At 45.9% G+C, this 21,822-nt stretch overlaps 1 protein-coding gene and 1 long non-coding RNA gene across 6 annotated transcripts in view; one reads left to right on the top strand and one right to left on the bottom strand.

Annotated features, from left to right (window-relative positions):
* usp4 (ubiquitin specific peptidase 4 (proto-oncogene)) overlaps positions 1-1,971 on the bottom strand; it is a 97,975-nt gene extending 96,004 nt beyond the window's left edge. For all 4 annotated transcript variants that reach the window (XR_005462388.1, XM_038812306.1, XM_038812307.1 and 1 more), the window contains exon 1: positions 1,786-1,971. Coding sequence is in view for 3 of the 4 variants with exons in the window: in XM_038812306.1 (XP_038668234.1) it covers positions 1,786-1,874 (89 nt within the window). In the remaining variant the exon portion in view is untranslated. The remainder of the gene's footprint in view (positions 1-1,785) is intronic.
* A 192-nt stretch (positions 1,972-2,163) lies between these two features.
* The window catches only part of LOC119973836, a 57,040-nt gene continuing 37,381 nt past the window's right edge, over positions 2,164-21,822 (top strand). For both annotated transcript variants that reach the window (XR_005462387.1, XR_005462386.1), the window contains exon 1: positions 2,164-2,476. This is a non-coding gene — a long non-coding RNA (uncharacterized LOC119973836). The remainder of the gene's footprint in view (positions 2,477-21,822) is intronic.

The following is a 21,822-nucleotide window of genomic DNA, read 5'->3' as shown; positions in this document are numbered from 1 at the left end:
AATATTTTATTATCTTTCCTCGATGCAAAAATAACTTAAAACAGCAGTGGGAAGTTCACTCATTGCAAAGGTTTGATGTTAAGTTTCTCTTGATAACTTCAGCCACTTTTCCCAGGGTAGAGGGGTCAATTACTAGGGGGCCTAGGTTTAAGGTGCAAAGGGCAAGGTTTAGAGGAGATGTACGAGGCAAGTTTTTTTCACAGAGGGTAGTGGGTGCCGAGAATTTGCTGCCGGAGGAGGTGGTGGAAGCAGGGACGATAGTGACGTTTAAGGGGCATCTTGACAAATACATGAATAGGATGGGAATAGAGGGATACGGATCCCGGAAGTGTAGAAGATTTTAGTTTAGACGGGCAGCAGGCTTGGTGGGCAGAAGAGCCTGTTCCTGTGCTGTACTTTTCTTTGTTGTGTATTCCTGAAGCATTGCATATCTACAGCACAAAAGTTGCCTCTAATGGCATGAGCTGGTACCTAGCAATGAATTATGTACCAACGTGAGTAGTGCTCTTCCAATCTTGATTCAAAGTGTATTTTGGGGGGACAACGGTTTGTATCTGCACTAAACTGTGCTGTGGGAGTTGTTGCATTGACAGCGAGTGACAGAACTGGAAAAACACTCCACTCCCAAGTGTACATCTCCTCCCCTCGATGAATACAATGGCAATTATCAAGTGTACACAGGCAGCCCTGTGAAATTTCTTCAGTTTTCCCTTCTCTATGGTAAAATATCTATTCTCTCTTTGTACCTTCTGCAACAGTAACAAAGCCTTGCCAATCGAGTGTTCCTGGACATGTTGCTGCTTCAGTATTTTACTTTAAAGAACTATTCCAGAATATATAGAAATTCACTTTCAAACTACTTTAAAACAAGCACTTTGATAAACTGAACGAATCTAATCTCCCAATAAAACTGACTCAGCAAGAGACCCGTGTTTAAACTAAAAATTCTGAAAGGCATCTGGGACTTAAAACCGGCTGAAGACTTCCTTCTCCACTACTCTGAACTATTTTGAAGTGCCCTTAAACTTTCTTAAGTCTGGCTGCCGTAGAGCCACATTCTTAAATTATTGACCGCTGAAAGTAGGATGGTTTGTGAATAGAGAACTAAAAATGATTTGTCGCATCTCCAGAGGAAGGCGTTTCTCTTAAATAACAACGATTCAAGGTGTTAAGAAAGTCTAAAAACAATAAGGGTACTTTAAAATGGGGCAACAGAGAGAAACAGGATGTTTGGGGAGCCACCCAATTGTCGGGGCTGGACAGCTGTTTTGTGTGGAAATAAACTTCACGCCTAAAGTGCTGGGTTATTTACAGCAAAATGTTATTCCAAGTGTGCTTGTTGCGGGTGTGCTAGCCAAGTCTCAACACAAACACATCGGATCAGGGACCTGGATATCCCACTCCAGGCAGGATCGGTTGTAAAGGGGTCTCCTCCGGTACTCGGTGTGCTTTCCTAGCAGAAGGTGGCCCCAGGGAGTTGGTGCCGAGGGTTCGGAGCTTCCCGGGGACACTGCACTACCGGAATCCCGAGGCCTAGGCCCATGACATGGCAAAGCGGCCGTTTGCCCGCCGGCTCTGCCCCCGCCCTCCTCCCCCCGGGGGGGAATTTGACCCTCACTCCCCGTCTCCCCCGACCCCATTTCACTCCCTTTACTCACCCCGGCCAGTGAGAGAGGGGGGCCCCGGCTGGGCTGAGGCGGGGTTCTCACCCAGGGCCTTCTGAGACCCTGAGCCACTGACTCGCCAACGACCACCCCACTCCCCGTCCTTCCCTCCCTCCCTTACCACGAATCTCCTTTCTTGAGCGCCGTCTTCAGTAAGTTCCCGATCTCGTTCTTCTGGCTCTCCAGGTCGGGGACGCCGCCTTCCGCCATTACTCTCACCGACAGAGGGGAGCGCGAGTAAACCGAGCAACTCCCGCATCGCGCGCCTGCGCGCCACCGCCGGCAGCAGCGCGCGCCTGCGCGCACTCCCTCCCCGCCAGGCCACGCCCCCCTCCGCGGCCGACCGACCCACCCACCTCCCCTCCCCACTGCGCAGCCGCCGCCCTACCCTCGCGCGCGACGCTGGCCAACGTGGGTCTCCACCCCTACGTCATTGCGCAGCGACGCGTCACGGAGGGGCAGCAACAAAAAAAACGCCCGTCGTCCGGTTGCCCGGCAACGGCCGGCTTCCTGTGACGTGTCGCTGGTCGCCCAAAGCCCCGAGGCTTTCCTCAGAAGAACATAATGTTTAAGAAAAAAACAATAATCATTTATTTGTTTTGTAAATTTCCTCCCGCCGACTTGGATCCCAGGCACCGGCCCTGAGCTGGACCTGAATTCGTTTTAAACCCATTGACAGGACGTGGGCGTCGCTGGCCAGGCCAACATTCATTGCCCAGTCCAGAGGGAGGGTAGTGGGGAGCTAACTTCTTGCACCCAGGATTTTCCCCCCAGCAACAGTGAAGGAACTGTGATATTTCCAAGTCAGGATGGTGAGTGCTTTGGAGGGGAACATCCAAGCTGTGTTGATCCCCTATACCTACTGCCCTTATCCTTTTAGATGGTAGTAATTGTGGATTTGGAAGGTGCTGCCTAAGGAGCCTTGTTGAGTTGCTGCAGTGCATCTTGGAGATCGTAGAATGATATGGTACTCCCTGCTTCCACTGTGCATTGGTTGTGGAGGGAGTGAATGTTACTTGATGTGGTTTCAATTAAGCACGCTTTGCCCTGGATGGTGTTGAACTTCTTGAGTGTTATTGAAGCTGCACTCATCCTGGCAAGTGGACAGTATGCCATCACACCCCTGACTTGTGCCTTCCAGATGGTAGACAGGCTTCAAGGAGTCAGGAGGTGTGTTAATAGCTCCCGGAGAGAGAGTGACATTTTTTATTCTTTCATAGGATGCGGGCATCTCTGGTAAAGCCAGCAGCTATCGTCCATCCTTCACTTTGAATTGCTGCAGTCCATGTGGTGTTAGTGCACCCACAGTGCTGTTAGGAAGGGTGATTTAGGATTTTGACCCATGACAGTGAAGGACCAGTGACATATTTCTAAGTCAAATGGTTTGTTACGTGCAGGGGAACTTTCATGTGGTGGTGATCCAAAGTGTCTGCTGTCCTTGTCCTAGGCAATTAAGGTTTGGAAAGTATTGCTGAAAGAGGTTAGATGAGTTGCTGCGTGCATCTTGTGGACCATAAGACTTAGGAACAGAAGTAGACCATTCGGCCCACCAATATGCTCCACCATTCAATGAGTCATTGGCAGCATGGTAGCACAGTGATTAGCACTGTCGCTTCACAGTGCCTGGGTCCCAGGTTCAATTCCCAGCTTGGGTCAGTGTCTGTGCCGAGTCTGCACGTTCTCCTCATGTCTGTGTGGGTTTCCTCCGGCTGCTCCAGCTTTCTCTCACAAGTCCCAAAAGACATGCTGTTGGGTGAATTGGACATTCTGAATTCTCCCTCTGTGTACCCGAACAGGTGCTGCAATGTGGCGACTAGGGGCTTTTCACAGTAATAATAATAATAATCGCTTATTGTCACAAATAGGCTTCATTAAGTTACTGTGACAAGCCCCTAGTCGCCAAATTCCAGCCCCTGTTTGGGGAGGCCGGTACAGGAATTGAACCCACACTGCTGGCATTGTCTGCATTACAAGCCAGCTGTTTAGCCCACTGTGCTAAACCAGCCCCTGTAACTTTATTGCAGCGTTAATGTAAGCCTATTTGTGACAATAAAGATTATTTTAAAACTTATTTTAAAACAAAATCTGTGCCTTGTAGATTCTATAAAGGCTTTGGGAGTCAGGAGGTGTGTCCCATTAAATATTAAGACTGTCATATTTGTCTGTCTTACTTTGTAACGGTGACAAGCCCCTTCTCAATATGCATGTCCAGAGTGGGAACTGTAATTGCTTTCTTCATTGGCTAATAACACTTCATTAAAATAGATCTCTCAGCTTTCAGGAGTGCTGGTGAGGGGATCCCTCTCAACACATTGAATTCACAACAGGTGAAGTCAGCATCTGAAAGGGAAGATATGTCAGTTTTCTACCTTGTTTTTGGTTCTTTTTAATCTTTGACATCTGTGGGTTCTTCATTTCTACCTCAACGAGGACAGTTAATGATGTAAAACTTCACGCATGGTACTGGTGTCAAACAGGAAATAATGGGCCACTTTAGTAGTCCAAAGTCACAGTTAAACATAAAGGTTTTTAAGAAGCCTTTGTATTTATGCAAGGCAAATGGTGGAGGAGAACCCAAAGGAACCTTTTTGACCTAAAGGCAGACAAGTCTCCAGCACCAGATGGCTTGCATCTTAGGGTGTTAAGAGAGATGGCTGCAGAAATAGTAGATATATTGGTTATAATCTTCCAAAATGCCTTGGTATATGGAAGGGCCACAGGCAATATTTGGATGAGAAGCCTCAGATAGTGGTTATTTTGTTTTCCTGGCATCAAGCAAGCCTTGATCATTAGAAATTTCCAAGGACCTCCTGTCCAATAGTGACTGACGAGCACAATGAGTGAGTCACACGTCTTCTCAATCGGTTGCATCTAAATATGGTTCTGTTGGAGCCAGTCAGTTGCTACTGTGTAGCTTTGAGGTTTCATGCACTCTATGCAGGCAACACAACTTCACATTCTAACCAGGTCTTTGCAGTACAGACATTACATGACTCACTATTGTCTGTCAACAGATCTTTTTATCAATTTAGTGTTAGGAGCACTTATGCACTTTTTCTCTCTTCCTTCTTGCCTGTAGTCATTGATTCTAGTAACTCCTCCTCTGACGTTCATATGCAAAACAGGGCAGGACCATGGGCAGGGTGAGAAGTTCACAGAATTTGGCAAAAGAATGAAGCCAGTACTGATCCTCAGGAAGTGAGTCTTTGGAATTGTTTATGGAAACCAAGGAAATGGCAGCAGTGTTCAGCAGGTATTTTTTGTCTGTCTTCACATTAGAAGACTTAATCAAGAGGTGAAAGGAAGGATGAACTTAAATCAATCACCATCGCCAGGGAAAGATGCTGGGTAACCTTTTTGACCTAAAGACAGACAAGTCTCCAGCACCAGATGGCTTGCATCCTAGGGTGTTAAAAGAGATGGCTGCAGAAATAGTAGATATATTGGTTATAATCTTCCAAAATGCCTTGGTATATGGAAGGGCCACAGTAAATTGGAAAATAGCAAATGTAAAACCTTTGTTCAAGAAAGCACGGAGACAAAGCAGGAAACTATAATGCAGGTAGTCGAACATCTATGAAAAGGGATAAAAACAAAATAATGTAGATATCTAAAAAAAAAAGTGCTGGAAACACTCAGCAGGCCTGGCAACATCTGTGAAGGGAGAAACAAGAGTTAATGTTTCAAGTCCAAAAGGACTCTTGTTTGGATCCATCCCTCCTCATCCGTCTCGATCTGTCTTTGACACAGTTAACCACTGCCGTACTCTCCAACAGCCAGCTGGACAAGATTGCCTTCATCCGATTCCATTCTTTTCTATCCAGTCTTGTCCAGAGAATTAGTTGCAATGGCCTCTCTTCCCTCTCCTGCATCATTATCACTGCAGTCTCCCAACAGGTCCTGTTGGCTCCCTCCTATTTGTCATCTGCACAATGCCCCTCAAATGACCTTATCTGGAATCACATCTGGTGTCATAGAACATAGAACGATACAGCGCAGTACAGGCCCTTCGGCCCTCGATGTTGCACCGACATGGAAAATACTAAAGGCCGTCTAACCTACACTATGCCCTTATCATCCATATGCTTATCCAATAAACTTTTAAATGCCCTCAATGTTGGCGAGTTCACTACTGTTGCAGGTAGGGCATTCCACGGCCTCACCACTCTTTGCGTAAAAAACCCACCTCTGACCTCTGTCCTATATCTATTACCCCTCAATTTAAGGCTATGTCCCCTCGTGCTAGCCACCTCCATCCGCGGGAGAAGGCTCTCGCTGTCCACCCTATCTAACCCTCTGATCATTTTGTATGCCTCTATTTGGTCACCTCTTAACCTTCTTCTCTCTAACGAAAACAACCTCAAGTCCATCAGCCTTTCCTCATAAGATTTTCCCTCCATACCAGGCAACATCCTGGTAAATCTCCTCTGCACCCGTTCCAAAGCTTCCACGTCCTTCCTATAATGAGGCGACCAGAACTGTATGCAATACTCCAAATGCGGCCGTACTAGAGTTTTGTACAACTGCAACATGACCTCATGGCTCAGGAACTCAATCCCTCTACCAATAAAGGCCAACACACCATAGGCCTTCTTCACAACCCTATCAACCTGGGTGGCAACTTTCAGGGATCTATGTACATGGACACCGAGATCCCTCTGCTCATCCACACTACCAAGAATTTTACCATTAGCCAAATATTCCGCATTCCTGTTATTCTTTCCAAAGTGAATCACCTCACACTTCTCCACATTAAACTCCATTTGCCACCTCTCAGCCCAGCTCTGCAGCTTATCTATGTCCCTCTGTAACCTGCAACATCCTTCCGCACTGTCTACAACTCCACCGACTTTAGTGTCGTCTGCAAATTTACTCACCCATCCTTCTGCGCCCTCCTCTAGGTCATTTATAAAAATGACAAACAGCAACAGCCCCAGAACAGATCCTTGTGGTACGCCACTCGTAACTGAACTCCATTCTGAACATTTCCCATCAACTACCACCCTCTGTCTTCTTTCAACTAGCCAATTTCTGATCCACATCTCTAAATCACCCTCAATCCCCAGCCTCCGTATTTTCTGCAATAGCCGACCGTGGGGAACCTTATCAAACGCTTTACTGAAATCCATATACACCACATCAACTGCTCTACCCTCGTGCACCTGTTCAGTCACCTTCTCAAAGAACTCGATAAGGTTTGTGAGGCATGACCTACCCTTCACAAAACCATGCTGACTATCCCTAATCATATTATTCCTATCTAGATGATTATAAATCGTATCTTTTATAATCCTCTCCAAGACTTTACCCACCACAGACGTTAGGCTCACCGGCCTATAGTTACCGGGGTTATCTCTACTCCCCTTCTTGAACAAAGGGACCACATTTGCTATCCTCCAGTCCTCTGGCACTATTCCTGTAGCCAATGATGACATAAAAATCAAAGCCAAAGGCTCAGCAATCTCTTTCCTGGCTTCCCAGAGAATCCTAGGATAAATCCCATCAGGCCCCGGGGACTTATCTATTTTCACCTTGTCCAGAATTGCCAACACTTCTTCCCTACGCACCTCAATGCCATCTATTCTAATAGCCTGGGTCTCAGCATTCTCCTCCACAATATTATCTTTTTCCTGAGTGAATACTGACGAAAAGTATTCATTTAGTATCTTGCTTATCTCCTCAGCCTCCACACACAACTTCCCACCACTGTCCTTGACTGGCCCTACTCTTACCCTAGTCATTCTTTTATTCCTGACATACCTATAGAAAGCTTTTGGGTTTTCCTTGATCCTACCTGCCAAAGACTTCTCATGTCCCTTCCTTGCTCGTCTTAGCTCTCTCTTTAGATCCTTCCTCGCTTTCTTGTAACTATCAAGCGCCCCAACTGAAACTTCACGCCTCATCTTCACATAGGCCTCCTTCTTCCTCTTAACAAGAGATTCCACTTCTTTGGTAAACCACGGTTCCCTCGCTCGACCCCTTCCTCCCTGCCTGACTGGTACGTACTTATCAAGAACATGCAATAGCTGTTCCTTGAACAAGCTCCACATATCCAGTGTGCCCAACCCTTGCAGCCTACTTCTCCAATCTACACATCCTAAGTAATGTCTAATGGCATCATAATTGCCCTTCCCCCAGCTATAACTCTTGCCCTGCGGGGTATACTTATCCCTTTCCATCACTAACGTAAAGGTCACCGAAAGGTGGTCACTGTTTCCAAAGTGCTCACCTACCTCCAGATCTAACACCTGGCCTGGTTCATTACCCAAAACCAAATCCAATGTGGCCTCGCCTCTTGTTGGCCTGTCAACATATTGTGTCAGGAAACCCTCCTGCACACATTGTACAAAGAACGACCCATCTAATGTACTCGAACTATATCTTTTCCAGTCAATATTTGGAAAGTTAAAGTCTCCCATAACAACTACCCTGTTACTTTCGCTCTTTTCCAGAATCATCTTCGCCATCCTTTCCTCTACATCCCTAGAACTATTAGGTGGCCTATAGAAAACTCCCAACAGGGTGACCTCTCCTTTCCTGTTTCTAACCTCAGCCCATACTACCTCGGAAGAAGAGTCCCCATCTAGCATCCTTTCCGCCACCGTAATACTGTCCTTGACTAGCAGTGCCACACCTCCCCCTCTTTTTCCCCCTTTTCTGAGATTACTAAAACACCTAAACCCCGGAACCTGCAACAACCATTCCTGTCCCTGCTCTATCCATGTCTCTGAAATGGCCACAACATCGAAGTCCCAGGTACCTACCCATGCTGCCAGTTCCCCTACCTTATTTCGTATACTCCTGGCATTGAAGTAGACACACTTCAAACCACCTACCTGAACACTGGCACCCTCCTGCGAAGTCAAATCTGTGCTCCTGACCTCTATACTCTCAATCTCCCGTACCCCAAAACTACAATCCAGGTTCCCATGCCCCTGATGAATTAGTTTAAACCCCCCCAAAGAGCACTAACAAATCTCCCCCCCAGGATATTGGTGCCCCTCAGGTTCAGATATAGACCATCCTGTCTATAGAGGTCCCACCTTCCCCAGAAAGAGCCCCAGTTATCCAGAAATCTGAATCCCTCCCGCCTGCACCATCCCTGTAGCCACGTGTTTAATTGCTCTCTCTCCCTATTCCTCATCTCACTATCACGTGGCACGGGCAACAACCCAGAGATAACAACTCTGTTTGTTCTCGCTCTGAGCTTCCATCCTAGCTCCCTAAAGGCCTGCCTGACATCCTTGTCCCCTTTCCTACCTATGTCGTTAATGCCAATGTGGACTACGACTTGGGGCTGCTCCCCTCCCCCTTAAGGACCCGGAAAACACGATCCGAGACATCACGTACCCTTGCACCTGGGAGGGAACATACCAAACGTGAGTCTCTCTCGCTCCCACAAAATCTCCTATCTGTGCCCCTGACTATTGAGTCCCCAATTACTAATGTTCTACTCCTTTCCCCCCTTCCCTTCTGAGCAACAGGGACAGACTCCGTGCCAGAGGCCCGTACCCCATGGCTTACCCCTGGTAAGTCGTCCCCCCCACAAGTATCCAAAACGGTATACTTGTTACTCAGGGGAACGACCGCAGGGGGTCCCTGCACTGACTGCTTCTTCCCAGTCCCTCTTACAGTTACCCATCTATTTCCAGTCTTTGGTGTAACTACTTCCCTGAAGCTCCTATCTATGACCCCCTCTGCCTCCCGAATGATCCGAAGTTCATCCAGCTCAAGCTCCAGGTCCCTAACACGGTTTTTGAGGAGCTGGACTTGGGTGCACTTCCCACAGATGAAATCAGCAGGGACACTGACGGCGTCCCTCACCTCAAACATTCTGCAGGAGGAGCATTGTACTGCCTTCCCTGACATCACCTCTAGATTTAAAAAAAACAAGAAAAAGAAAAAGAAAGGAAGAGCTTACCTGATATTCCCTCAAACCCTGCTGCCGCTGAAAGGTAAGCAAATTTAAAGGCACTCACTCACCTTCACGACAGGTCCCTGCTCCCGCTTCCCAACAACCGTGGTTTTTTTTTTGGTTAGAGGAGGAGGTAGGGTGGGAAACACTGACGAAGTGTTTCGGGTTTAACTGTCACTTGACAACAGCCCCTCCACAAACCATCTTCAAATTATGCTGACTGCACTGCACGTATGCAAATTTCCCCAGAACAGCTGATCAGTAGCTCTGCTCTGCTGCCCTCTGCTGGATGCTTGCCTTCACTCAAACTCCTTGGGTCTCCTTCGCAGGTTCACCTTCAAATTAGGCTGACTGCACTGCACATATGCAAATTTCCCCAGAACAGCTGATCAGTAGCTCTGCTCTGCTGCCCTCTGCTGGATCACGTGTCACGTGAATGATGCCAATACTCACTATAACCCTTCTGTTTCCTGATTTGTCCTGCTCCTTATATCCAGTCCTGATGAGCAAAAATGTATTTCAACCACATATTGGGAAGATCAAAGCAATTGTCTGCAAGGCTGAACCAGACTTTGGCAACCCCTATTGAACACCCAGATGAACTTCCTCCCACCTGCTCAATTATCAAGACAGCCTCTGTAACATTGATTCTTTCTGCACCTCAGCGTCTGCCTCAGCTCACGTGCTGCTGAAACTCTCCTGCATGATTTTAGTACCACTGGACTTGACAGTTTCAATATTCTCCTGGCTAGACTTTCATCTTCATCCGCATAACGTTGAACTTATCTAAAATTCTGCTCCCATATCAGAATTTGTATCAAGTCCTATTCACATGTCACCCCCGTGGTCACTGAACTTCATTGGTGCTGTCTGGAAACTCAATTTTAGAATTTGCATTGTTGCTTTTAGTTTTCTCTACCACCTCACTCCTGGTTACTAAGCTCTGCCATGCCTCCAAACCTCTGAAATGAGCTTCCAATCACCTATCTAAGCCATCACTAAGATCGCCTATTTTCACTTCCACAACATCACTTAACTCCACCTCTTCTGCCGCTGAAACCATCATCCAAGCTTTTTTCACCACTAGACTTGACTATTCTAACACACTCCTGTCTGGCCTCCTACACCACCCCATCTATGAACTTGATGTCATTTCAAAACTCCACTGTCCCCGTTATCCAAGTTACACCAGATCCTGTGCTTGCAAGTTCCTGTTTAGGCAACGGCTCAATTAAAAAAATTATCCTCATTTTCAAATCTCCCCACAGCTTTGCCTGTCCTTACCTCCGTAATTCTCCTGCAGGTTTGCCTGTCCTTATCTCTGTAATTCTCCTGCAGCTCCACAACATTGAGATATTTGCACTCCTTGCATTCTGGGTTTGATTTTAATCGTTCCACCAATGGTGCCTGTCTGGAATTTGCTCCCTATACCTTTCGGCTTCTTTATCCACTTTCCTTCTTTAAGGCATTCTCCAAAACTTGTGATTTGCTCTTGTATACGGTTGAGTGTCAAATTTTGTCCCAAAAATGCATTTCATAGGAGTGTTATCAATGTTAAAAGCTCAACATAATTCCAAGTTGCTGTTGCAATTTTTCTTCCCTCCTTGTCTGAAGTAACTGACCCTAGTAAATCACTCTCTTGTATCTTCATGTGTGGGAAGGGGAGTATGTGCAGGCTGCCTTTTGACCTTGACAAGGAACCACATCCAGTTCCATTCCTGCATCAGACAGCCACAGGCATGAACTTTCTAGCAGGGAAACTTACCTGATTTTCCTTACACAGCCTGAAGGAGCAGAAGAAAATTAGAGTAGCTATATCTATACTCTGGGTCAGGTTCAGCAAATTCAAATAAAAGACTGGGAATTGAAAATATTCTCCTGTTAATGTCTTTAGATAAGGGGCCATCAGCAAAGCTAGCATCGCCATAATATAGAATTTCAGCTTGGACTTCAAATGTTGACGCTATGCTAACTCCATTTTTATTAATGTAGAGTGAATTTATGTTCTTGGTACAAGCCCGGATATCCTGATCAATGAGCATCCGCATTCTGATCAATGAGCATGAAGAATGGAGATCACAGTCTGATGGCCAATCTGCTTCTTTATACTTGGCTTAGTCAGGAATTGTACATTTCCTGGTGGCCTTCCTACATGAGCCTGTCAAGAAATGTGCAGCATAGGTTCCGGGACTCACCAATGGGGTGTAGCAGTGTCACAGGAAGTAAAGTCATACCCTGTCTTGTGACACTAGTTGTCTTTTTAAAATAAATTTAGAGCCAATTTACATTTCCAGAAAGGAGGATACCAGGAGACAGCAGTTCCTACTTATTGTGTTTTGTTTTTGATATTTTCTTCAGCTCATCCTACTATAGCTGGAAACTAAATACATCTTAATGGGGCAGCACGGTAGCACAGTGGGTAGCACTATGGCTTCACAGCGCCAGGGTCCCAGGTTCGATTCCCAGCTGGGTCACTGTCTGTGCGGAGTCTGCACCTTCTCCCTGTGTCTGCATGGGATTCCTCCCAGTGTCTGCTTGGGTTTCCTCCGGGTGCTCTGGTTTCCTCCCATTAGTCCTGAAAGACGTGCTGTTATGTAATTTGGACATTCCAAATTCTCCCTTCTGTCTACCTGAACAGGCGGCGGAATGTGGCGACTAGAGGCTTCATTACAATGTAAGCCTACTTGTGATGATAAAGATTATTATGTCTTCAAGTCTCACTGCTGCCGCCTCAAATATCATCAGTTAGAATGAATCAATTCTTCCTCAAGCAATACCATGAATTAGCATTATCTTATTCATCAAGTTTCATTTATTTCTGTACAGTGGAACACATTTGGCAATTATCTCACATCTCTCTCCTCCCCCCCCCAGGGTGGCACGGTAGCTGAATGGTTAACACTGCTGCCCGCGTGGAGTTTGCACATTCTCCCCATATCTGCATGTGTCTCACCCGTAAAACAAAGATGTGCAGTATAGTTGGATTTATCATGCTAAATTGCCCCTTAATTTGAAAAAAAAAATTGGGTACTCTAAATTTATTTGTAAAAAATTCACATCTTCCCTATGGCACCACTATCCATTACAAATGCGACCTATAAATTCTCATAAATACAAATTGTATGTATAAAACATGTTCATTTCACAGTATTTGCTTTTGCTTTCTAGGACATGCAAACCCAATAACCAAAATAAATTTACATTTTTTTTGCAGTCTTTCCCAAAGATTCCCATCTCAAATCCTTGCTTGCATGTCTGCCAAACCAAAATTAAATACCTGTAGAGTTCCACTAACAGATGTCAAGCAGATTAAAACCGATAATTGACACTGATATACAAAACTAAATACATGTATGTTCTCAGAAACCATGAATAGAATCCCCATGAATCATCCTGGAAATGTGATGCCTATTTCACAACATTGAATCAATCAAATTGTCTCCGTATGTACTGAAGGCGCGTTTGCTCTGTATTATTCATGTCCATTAAAGGAGGGAAACCTCCATTTCTATGTTTTCCTATTTTAGGAATCTCTGCTTCTTTATATGAACTCTTTGTGCCTGCATAGGACCGATATTACTACATTCAGTGTAATAGACACCACTGTATTGCAAAAATGACAACTATCTAAATGTAGGCTATTTCTTTCTTAAATGCTGTAAAGTCTCTATTTGGTACATCAGTGGCATGTCGGATCACAGCTGAGAGTCCACATCTTAATACAGCAGCAAGGAGATCCCCATTCAGGAAGTTCCCTTGCTACTGAACTGGACCGACCTGAACTTGACTGACCTTTGTTAAGGACCGACCTTGTGTCTGCTGATGTGCAACATCATTCCAATGTTAAAATATTTTCAGCACAAGGCGTTTACTTTGAGGAAATCAATACAATCTCCACACAAACAATCTCTTCGGCGAGAGGCGATGAGGGCAGTACCGTGAGATCCGGAAGTCCCTAGCTTCGGACCGGCATGTAGGTGGTGGGGTTTGATTCAGTAATGCGCTCTTGGAATATGAACAGGAGAGCGTTTCAGCAGCATTTTTCACAACTGAGTAGCCCCATTCAGAATCCATTCTGCTCACCTCTCAAGAGGGGGGGGGGGGGGGGGGAAGGGCTAGAAAAAGTGCCCCAAAAAGTCTGTTCCGTCTCCAACCTGGCTGGAAAACTACATCTAGCGGGCTCATCTACCTGCAGTCCGAATTCAATTTTGTAACCTGGAATGTGCGAACTCTCATGGTTAAGAACCAAAACAGCTGGAATGGAGAACTGCCTCTGTTGCCAGTGAACTCAAGCACTTCGAACATTGACTTCGCTGCCCTGCAATGACCCAAAGGGCAGCTGAGGGAAGAATGCAGTGGGTACATCTTCTTCTGCAGAGGAAAACCTGAGGATTAGGGTGCATGGAATTGGATTTGCCATCAAGAATAAACTCATCAACCAACTCTCAGAGCTCCCTATCGGCAACAATGGACTTGTCTTGACTTTTCCGTCTACAACTTTCCAAGACCCAGCAGCAACGGTCGTAAGTGCCTGTGCCCCAATCCTTAATGCCTTCGATGAGTCCAAAGAAGGCTTTTAATCCACCCTGGAAATCTTACTCTCCAACATTTTTACAAAAGATAAGATCATCCTTCTTGGGGACTTCAACGCCAGGGTTGGAAAGGACTTTCAACTCTGGAAACGAACGAGTTGGGAATTGCAAGGGGTTCTACTGCTCACCAAATGCGCGGAACAGCAGTTTGTCATTAGTAATGTTCTGCCAAAAAGACAAGTTCAAGACTTCCTGGATGCATCCACGATCAAAGCACTGGCACAAGATTGAATATGTCATTGTCCGATCCAGAGACCAAAAGGATGCCATCATCACCAAAGTGATGACCAGTGAAGACGACTGCTGGACTGACCACCAGCTCACTCCCTCCTCCATGTCCATTAAACTTCACCAGAAGCAATGGAAGATGAAGAAACATCTCAGAAAAAAGATCCTGCATTGACCAGCTTAAAGAGCCACACATGCTAGCGAACATCCAATAAGGTCTTCTCCAAAGCATTCATTTTAATGGAATAGAAGAAAACTAGAAAGAGCTGAAGACAGCCATAATCTCAAGCTGTGAAGTAACCACTGGCTACAAGACTAGAAGACACCAAGACTGGTTCGACAAGAATCTACACATCATCCAAGACCTCATTGGCAATCAGCTTCCCACGCCTGGCAAGAGAATATCATCAGCAAGTCAAAGAGGATAACTCATTAAACAACAAAGGTGGAAGAGATACAGAGCTTCCCAGAAGAGCAGGCTTCCACATTGCTGGAGGAGGTGCTGATGACAGGGGCCCTGGAGAAGGGGGTAGTATCAGCGGTTTACAGGGATATTTTGGAAGAGGAGAAGGCGCCACTAGAAGGGATCAAGGCAAAATGGGAGGAAGAGTTGGGAGAGGGTATGGAGGAGGAGTTCTGGAGTGAGGTGCTCCGGAGGTTGAACGCCTCCACCTCGTGTGCGAGATTGGGGCTGATATGCTAAAGGTAGTGAATAGGGCGCATCTTACAAGGGCGAGGATGAGCCGGCACTTTGAGGGGGTAGAAGATGTGTGTGAACTTTGCGGGGGAGGCCTCGCAAACCACGTTCATATATTTTGGTCCTCTCCAAAGATGGATTAGTGGAAGGAGGTGTTTTTGGTAATCTCTAAAGTGGTGCATGTGAAACTGGACACGGGCCCTCGGGAGGCCATATTTGTGGTGTCAGACCAGCTGGGGTTGGAAACGGGCGCGGAGGCAGATGTCATAGCCTTTGCCTCGTTGATCGCCCGAAGGCAGATCCTCTTAGGATGGAGATCAACCTCTCTACCCTGTGCCCTGGAGTGGCGGGGGGACCTGCTGGAATTCGTAATGCTTGAAAAGGTCAAATTTGAACTGAGGGGAAGGATGTAGGGGTTCTACAATTCATGGGTGTTATTCATTCTGCACTTTCGAGAATTGGATCACATCGAACATTGGGGGCGGGGGGGGTGTTGGAGGAGGGGGACTATGTGTTAATGGTGACTATGGGTGATTCCCAATTCGTTTTTGTCACTTATTTATGTTAACATGCGGGCCAATGTCTGGGTTTGGTGTGAGGATGGGATTGTTGTTATTGATATGGGGATTGACATTACATTCGTTACTGATTATTGTTTATTGTTGGGTGTAAATTTGGGAGAAAATGTGAAAAAGGAGGAGAATTTAAAAAATATTTAAAAAAAACAACAAAGGCGGAGTTAGAAAGAAGAATTAGGGAAATCAAGAACCAATGGTGGGCTGAGAGAGCTAAGGAGCTGCAACTCTTCACTGAAAAGCATGACACCCAGGGCTTCTTTAGTGCCACTGAGGCAATATATGGACTCAACACCCTAAGTCTCAACTGTTGGAGTAAGGAAGGAAGCCTTTTGAGACGGTGAAAACATCAGCCTTCAATGGAGTGAACACTTCAAATATCTCCTAGACCATTATACAATTGTATGTGTTCAAGGAAATCACTCAACTCCCCATCAAAGATGATCTTGGACTCCCACCAAATACAGATGAAATCGAAGCCACCATTAAACCTGTAAAGAATAGAAAAGCAACAGGAGTGGAAGGAATTCTAGCGGAGATTTTGAAACTTGAATAAATCACTTGTCATCTTCATCAACTGCACCTGAAAGTCCGGAACAGAGATGAAATTCCTGCCGATCTCAGCGATGCCACCATCACCACAATCACAGAAAGGAGACAAAACAGGCTGTGGGAACTACTGAGGAATCTCCTAACTTTCCATTGCTGGGAAGAGAATTATCCAAATCCTCGTGAGCCACCTTCTCCCAGTCTCTAACAAAATCCTTCCGGAAAGCCAGTGTGGCGTCTGACCAATCCCTGGAATAATGGACATGATTTTCACTGATTGACAATTTCAAGAGAAAAGCCAGGAGCAACATCAACCACTCTATCGTGGCCTTCAAACGGACCAAGGTTTTTGACTCAGTCAATCGGGAAGTGTTATGGAAGACCGTGTCAAAAGCTGGCTGTCCAGAGAAATTGATCAACATTCTCTGTCTCCTCTACAACAAGATGTTGGTGACAATCCTCACCGACGGAAATGTCAGAACCTTAGCGGACAAAACTTGAGTCAAGCAGGAATGTCAGCATCCCCACCCTTTTCTCCATCTTTTGCCACCATCTTTCATCTTGTCAAGGACAAGATTACCAGTGGAGTGGATATGGTCTACAGGATGGACAGAAAACTTTTCAACCTCAACCAGTTGAAATCCAATAAGATACCAACAATGACGTTGCTTGTGGAACTTCAGGAAGTGGATGCCATCTCTGCTCTCTCAGAAGTGAATCTCCAAGCCATGCCTGATGCCTTTGTGGAAGCATATTGAAGAATTGGTCTCAGCCTCAATCTCAAGAAGACTCAAGTCTTTTACCAATTTTCGCCAGGGTAAAGTCGGGTCTTTCCCTCCATCAAGATCAATAGAGAAACCCTCCCGACAGTAACATTTTTCCTACCTAGGGAGCCACCTCTCATCTAATGCTAACATTGATACAGAGATCCAACATCGTATGCAATTCGCAAGTTCCTCCTTCGGATGCTGGAAGTAAGAGAATCTTCAATGACTGCAACATTCATGCTGATTCCAAGATTCTCCTGTACAAGGCAGTCGCCCACCAAACTCTTCCACATGGCTTAGAAACTTGGACTATGTGCAGACAGTATCTCAAGGCCCTAGAGAAGAACCACCAACTGTGTGATACAGCTGGGAGGACAGGCATAATACAAAGAACAAAGAAAATTACAGCACAGGAACAGGCCCTTTGGCCCTCCCAGCCTGCGCCGATCCAGATCCTTTATCAAAACCTGCCTCCTATTTTCCAAGGTCTACTTCCCTCTGTTCCCGCCCGTTCATATACCTGTCTAGTTGCCTCTTAAATGATGCTATCGTGCCCGCATCACCACCTCCGCTGGCAAAGCGTTCCAGGCACCCACCACCCTCTGCGTAAAAACCTTTCCACGCACATCTCCCTTAAACTTTCCCCCTCTCACCTTGAAATCGTGACCCCTTGTAGCTGACACCCCCACTCTTGGGAAAAGCTTGTTGCTATCCACCCTGTCCATACCTTTCAATTTTGTAGACCTCAATCAGGTCCCCCCTCAACCTCCGTCTTTCCAACGAAAACAATCCTAATCTACTCAACCTTTCTTCATAGCTAGCACTCTCCATACCAGGCAACATCTTGGTGAACCTCCTCTGCACCCTCTCCAAAGCATCTACATCCTTCTGGTAATGTGGCGACCAGAACTGCACGCAGTATTCCAAATGTGGCCGAACCAAAGTCCTATACAACTGTAACATGACCTGCCAACTCTTGTACTCAATACCCCTTCTGATGAAGGCAAGCATGCTGTATGCCTTCTTGACCACTCTATCGAACTGCGTTGCCACCTTCAGGGTACAGTGGACCTGAACTCCCAGATCTCTCTGTACATCAATTTTCCCCTGGACCCTTCCATTGACCATATAGTCCGCTCTTGAATTTGATCTTCCAAAATGCATCACCTCGCATTTGCCTGGATTGAACTCCATCTGCCATTTCTCTGCCCAACTCTCCAATCTATCTATATTTTGTTGTATTCTCTGACAGTCCTCCTCGCTATCTGCAACTCCACCAATCTTAGTATCATCTGCAAACTTGCTAATCAGACCACCTATACCTTCCTCCAGGTCATTTATGTAGATCACAAACAGCAGTGGTCCGAGCACGGAACCCTGTGGAACACCACTAGTCACCCGTCTCCATTTTGAGACACTCCCTTCCACCACTACTCTCTGTCTCCTGTTACCCAGCCAGTTCTTTATCCATCTAGTTAGTACACCCTGAACCCCATACGACTTCACTTTTTCCATCAACCTGCCATGGGAAACCTTATCAAACGCCTTACTAAAGTCCATGTATATGACATCTACAGCTCTTCCCTCATCAATGAACTTTGTCACTTCCTCAAAGAATTCTATTAGGTTTGTAAGACATGACCTTCCCTGCACAAAACCATGCTGCCCATCACTGATAAGTCTATTTTCTTCCAGATATGAATAGATCCTATCCCTCAGTATCTTCTCCAACAGTTTGCCTACCACTGACGTCAAGCTCACAGGTCTATAATTCCCTGGATTATCCCTGCTACCCTTCTTAAACAAAGGGACAACATTAGCAATTCTCCAGTCCTCCGGGACCTCACCCGTGCTCAAGGATGCTGCAAAGATGTCTGTTAAGGCCCCAGCTATTTCAACCCTCGCTTCCCTCAGTAACCTGGGATAGATCCCATCCGGTCCTGGGGACTTGTCCACCTTAATGTCTTTTAGAATACCCAAAACTTCCCCCTTCCGTATGGCAACTTGACCTAGAGTATTTAAACATCCATCCCTAGCCTCAACATCCGTCTTGTCCCTCTCCTTTGTGAATACCGATGCAAAGTACTCATTAAGAATCTCACCCATTTCCTTTGAGTCCACGCATAAATTCCCTCTTTTGTCTTTGAGTGGGCCAATCCTTTCTCTAGTTACCCTCTTGCTCCTTACAGGCGAATAAAAGGCTTTGGGATTTTCCTTAACCCTGTTAGCCAAAGATATTTCATGACCCCTTTTAGCCCTCTTTATTGCGCGTTTGAGATTCGTCCTACTTTCCCGATATTCCTCCAAAGCTTCACCAGTTTTGAGTTGCTTCGATCCTATGTATGCTTCCTTTTTCATCTTAGCTAGTCTCACAATTTCACCCGTCATCCATAGTTCCCTAATCTTGCCATTTCTGTCTTTCATTTTCACAGGAGCATGTCTGTCCTGCACTCTAATCAACCTTTCCTTAAAAGACTCCCACATTTCAAATATGGATTTACTTCTAAACAGCTGCTCCCAATCCACATTCCCTAGCTCCTGCCGAATTTTGTTATACTCTGCCTTTTCCCAATTTAGTACTCTTCCTTTCGGACCACTCTTGTCCTTGTCCATGAGTATTCTAAAACTTACGGAATTGTGATCACTATTCCCAAAGTAATCACCGACTGAAACATCAACCACCTGGCCGGGACCATTCCCCAATACCAGGTCCAGTATGGCCCCTTCCCGAGTTGGACTATTTACATACTGCTCTAAAAAACTGCTCCTTACAAACTCTGCTCCATCTACACCTCCAACACTACATGAATCCCATTCAATGTTGGGGAAGTTAAAATCTCCCATCACAACCACCCTATTGCTCCTACATTTTTCTATAATCTGTTTACATATCTGTACCTCTACTTTATGCTCGCTTTTGGGAGGTCTGTAGTAAAGTCCCAACAATGTTACTGCACCCTTCCTATTTCTCAGCTCCACCTATATTGCCTCAGTGCTCGAATCCTCCATCGTGCCCTCCTTAATCACAGCTGTGATATCATCTCTGACGAGTAATGCAACTCCTCCACCCCTTCTACCTCCCTCTCTATCCCTCCTGAAGCATCTATACCCTGGGATATTCAGTTGCCAGTCCTGCCCTTCCCTCAACCAAGTCTCAGTAATACCAATAACATCATATTCCCAGGTACTGATCCAAGCCCCAAGCTCATCTGCCTTACCTGCTACACTTCTCGCATTAAAACAAATGCACCTCAGACCACCTGTCCCTTTGCTTCATCATCACTTCCCTGTCTACTCTTCCCCTTAGTCACACTGAGTTTATTATCTAGTACCTTACTGGCTTTAGTTGCTGCCTCTTTACTGACCTCTAACTTCCTAATCTGGTTCCCATCCCCCTGCCACATTAGTTTAAAACCTCCCCAACAATGTTAGCAAAAGCACCCCCTAGGACATTGGTTCCAGTCCTGCCCAGGTGTAGATCATCCGGTTTGTAATGGTCCCACCGCCCCCAGAACCGGTTCCAATGTCCCAAAAATCTGAACCCCTCCCTCCTGCACCATCTCTCAAGCCACGTATTCATTCTGAGTATTCTTGAATTTCTACTCTGACTGTCCCGTGGCACTGGTAGCAATCCTGAGATTACTACCTGTGAGGTCCTACTTTTTAAACTTATCTCCTAACTCCCTAAATTCTGATTGTAGGACCTCATCCCTTTTTTTTACCTATATCGTTGGTGCCTATATGCACCACGACAACTGGCTGTTCATCAGCAATAACATCAGCATCCTTAAAGGAGCCTAGAGCATAAGCATCGAGACCATGATTTAGATTTGCCAAGTGTACTGAGGTACAACGAAAGGTATTGTTCTGCGTACAGTTCAGGCAGATCGTTCCATACATCAAAAACATAGGATACCCGAATAATACATAATGTAAATACATAGACATTGGGTGAAGCATATGGAGTGCAGTGCTATACAGTAGAGAGGATGCATGGAGAGATCAGTTCAGTCCATAAGAGTGTCATTCAGGAGTCTGGTAACAGCGGGGAAGGTTTTTTTTTTGAATCGGTTAGTGCATGTACTCAGCCTTTTGTATCTTCTTCCCATGGAAAAGAGGTTGGAAGAGAGAATAACCCAGGTAGGAGGGATCTTTGATTATGCTGCCTGCTTTCTCAAGGCAGCGCATGTGTAAACAGAGTCAATGGATGGGAGGCGGGTTCGCGTGATGGACTGGGCTGTGTTCACGACTCTCTGTAGCGTCTTAAGGTCTTGGACTGAGCAATTGCCATACCAAGCTGTGATGCAGTCAAATAGGATGCTTTCTCTGGTGCATTCGTAAAAATTGTTAAGAGTCAATGTGGACAGTTTCCTGAGGAAGTATAGGCGCTGTTGTGCTTTCTTGGTCATAGCGTCAACATGGGTGGACCAGGACAGATTGTTGGTGATATACATACGGAGAAATGTGAAGCTGTCAACCATCTCTACCGTGTAGATGGAGTTGGAGCCGAACGTTGCCACACAGTCATGTGTGTATCGGGAGTATAGTAGGGGCGAAGTATTATGGTATTGAAGGCGGAGCTTAAGTCAATAAATAGGAGTCTGACGTAGGAGTCCTTGTTATCAAGATGCTCCAGGGATGAATGTCGGGCTGGGAGATAGCATCTGCTCAGAACCGGTTGCGGCAGTATGCGAATTGCAGTGGATCAAGCCCTACTGGGAGTATGTTGATGTGTCTCATTACGAACCTCTCAAAGCACTTCATAATGATAAATGTCAAGGCCACAACGGTAGTCGTTGAGGCACATTGCCTAGTTCTTCTTTGCGCCCATATAA

Source organism: Scyliorhinus canicula, chromosome 11 (assembly GCF_902713615.1).
Source record: "Scyliorhinus canicula chromosome 11, sScyCan1.1, whole genome shotgun sequence".
Lineage (NCBI taxonomy): Eukaryota > Metazoa > Chordata > Chondrichthyes > Carcharhiniformes > Scyliorhinidae > Scyliorhinus > Scyliorhinus canicula.
The sequence above is the reverse complement of the archived record's forward strand: the minus strand, read 5'-3'. Positions and strand labels throughout refer to the sequence as shown.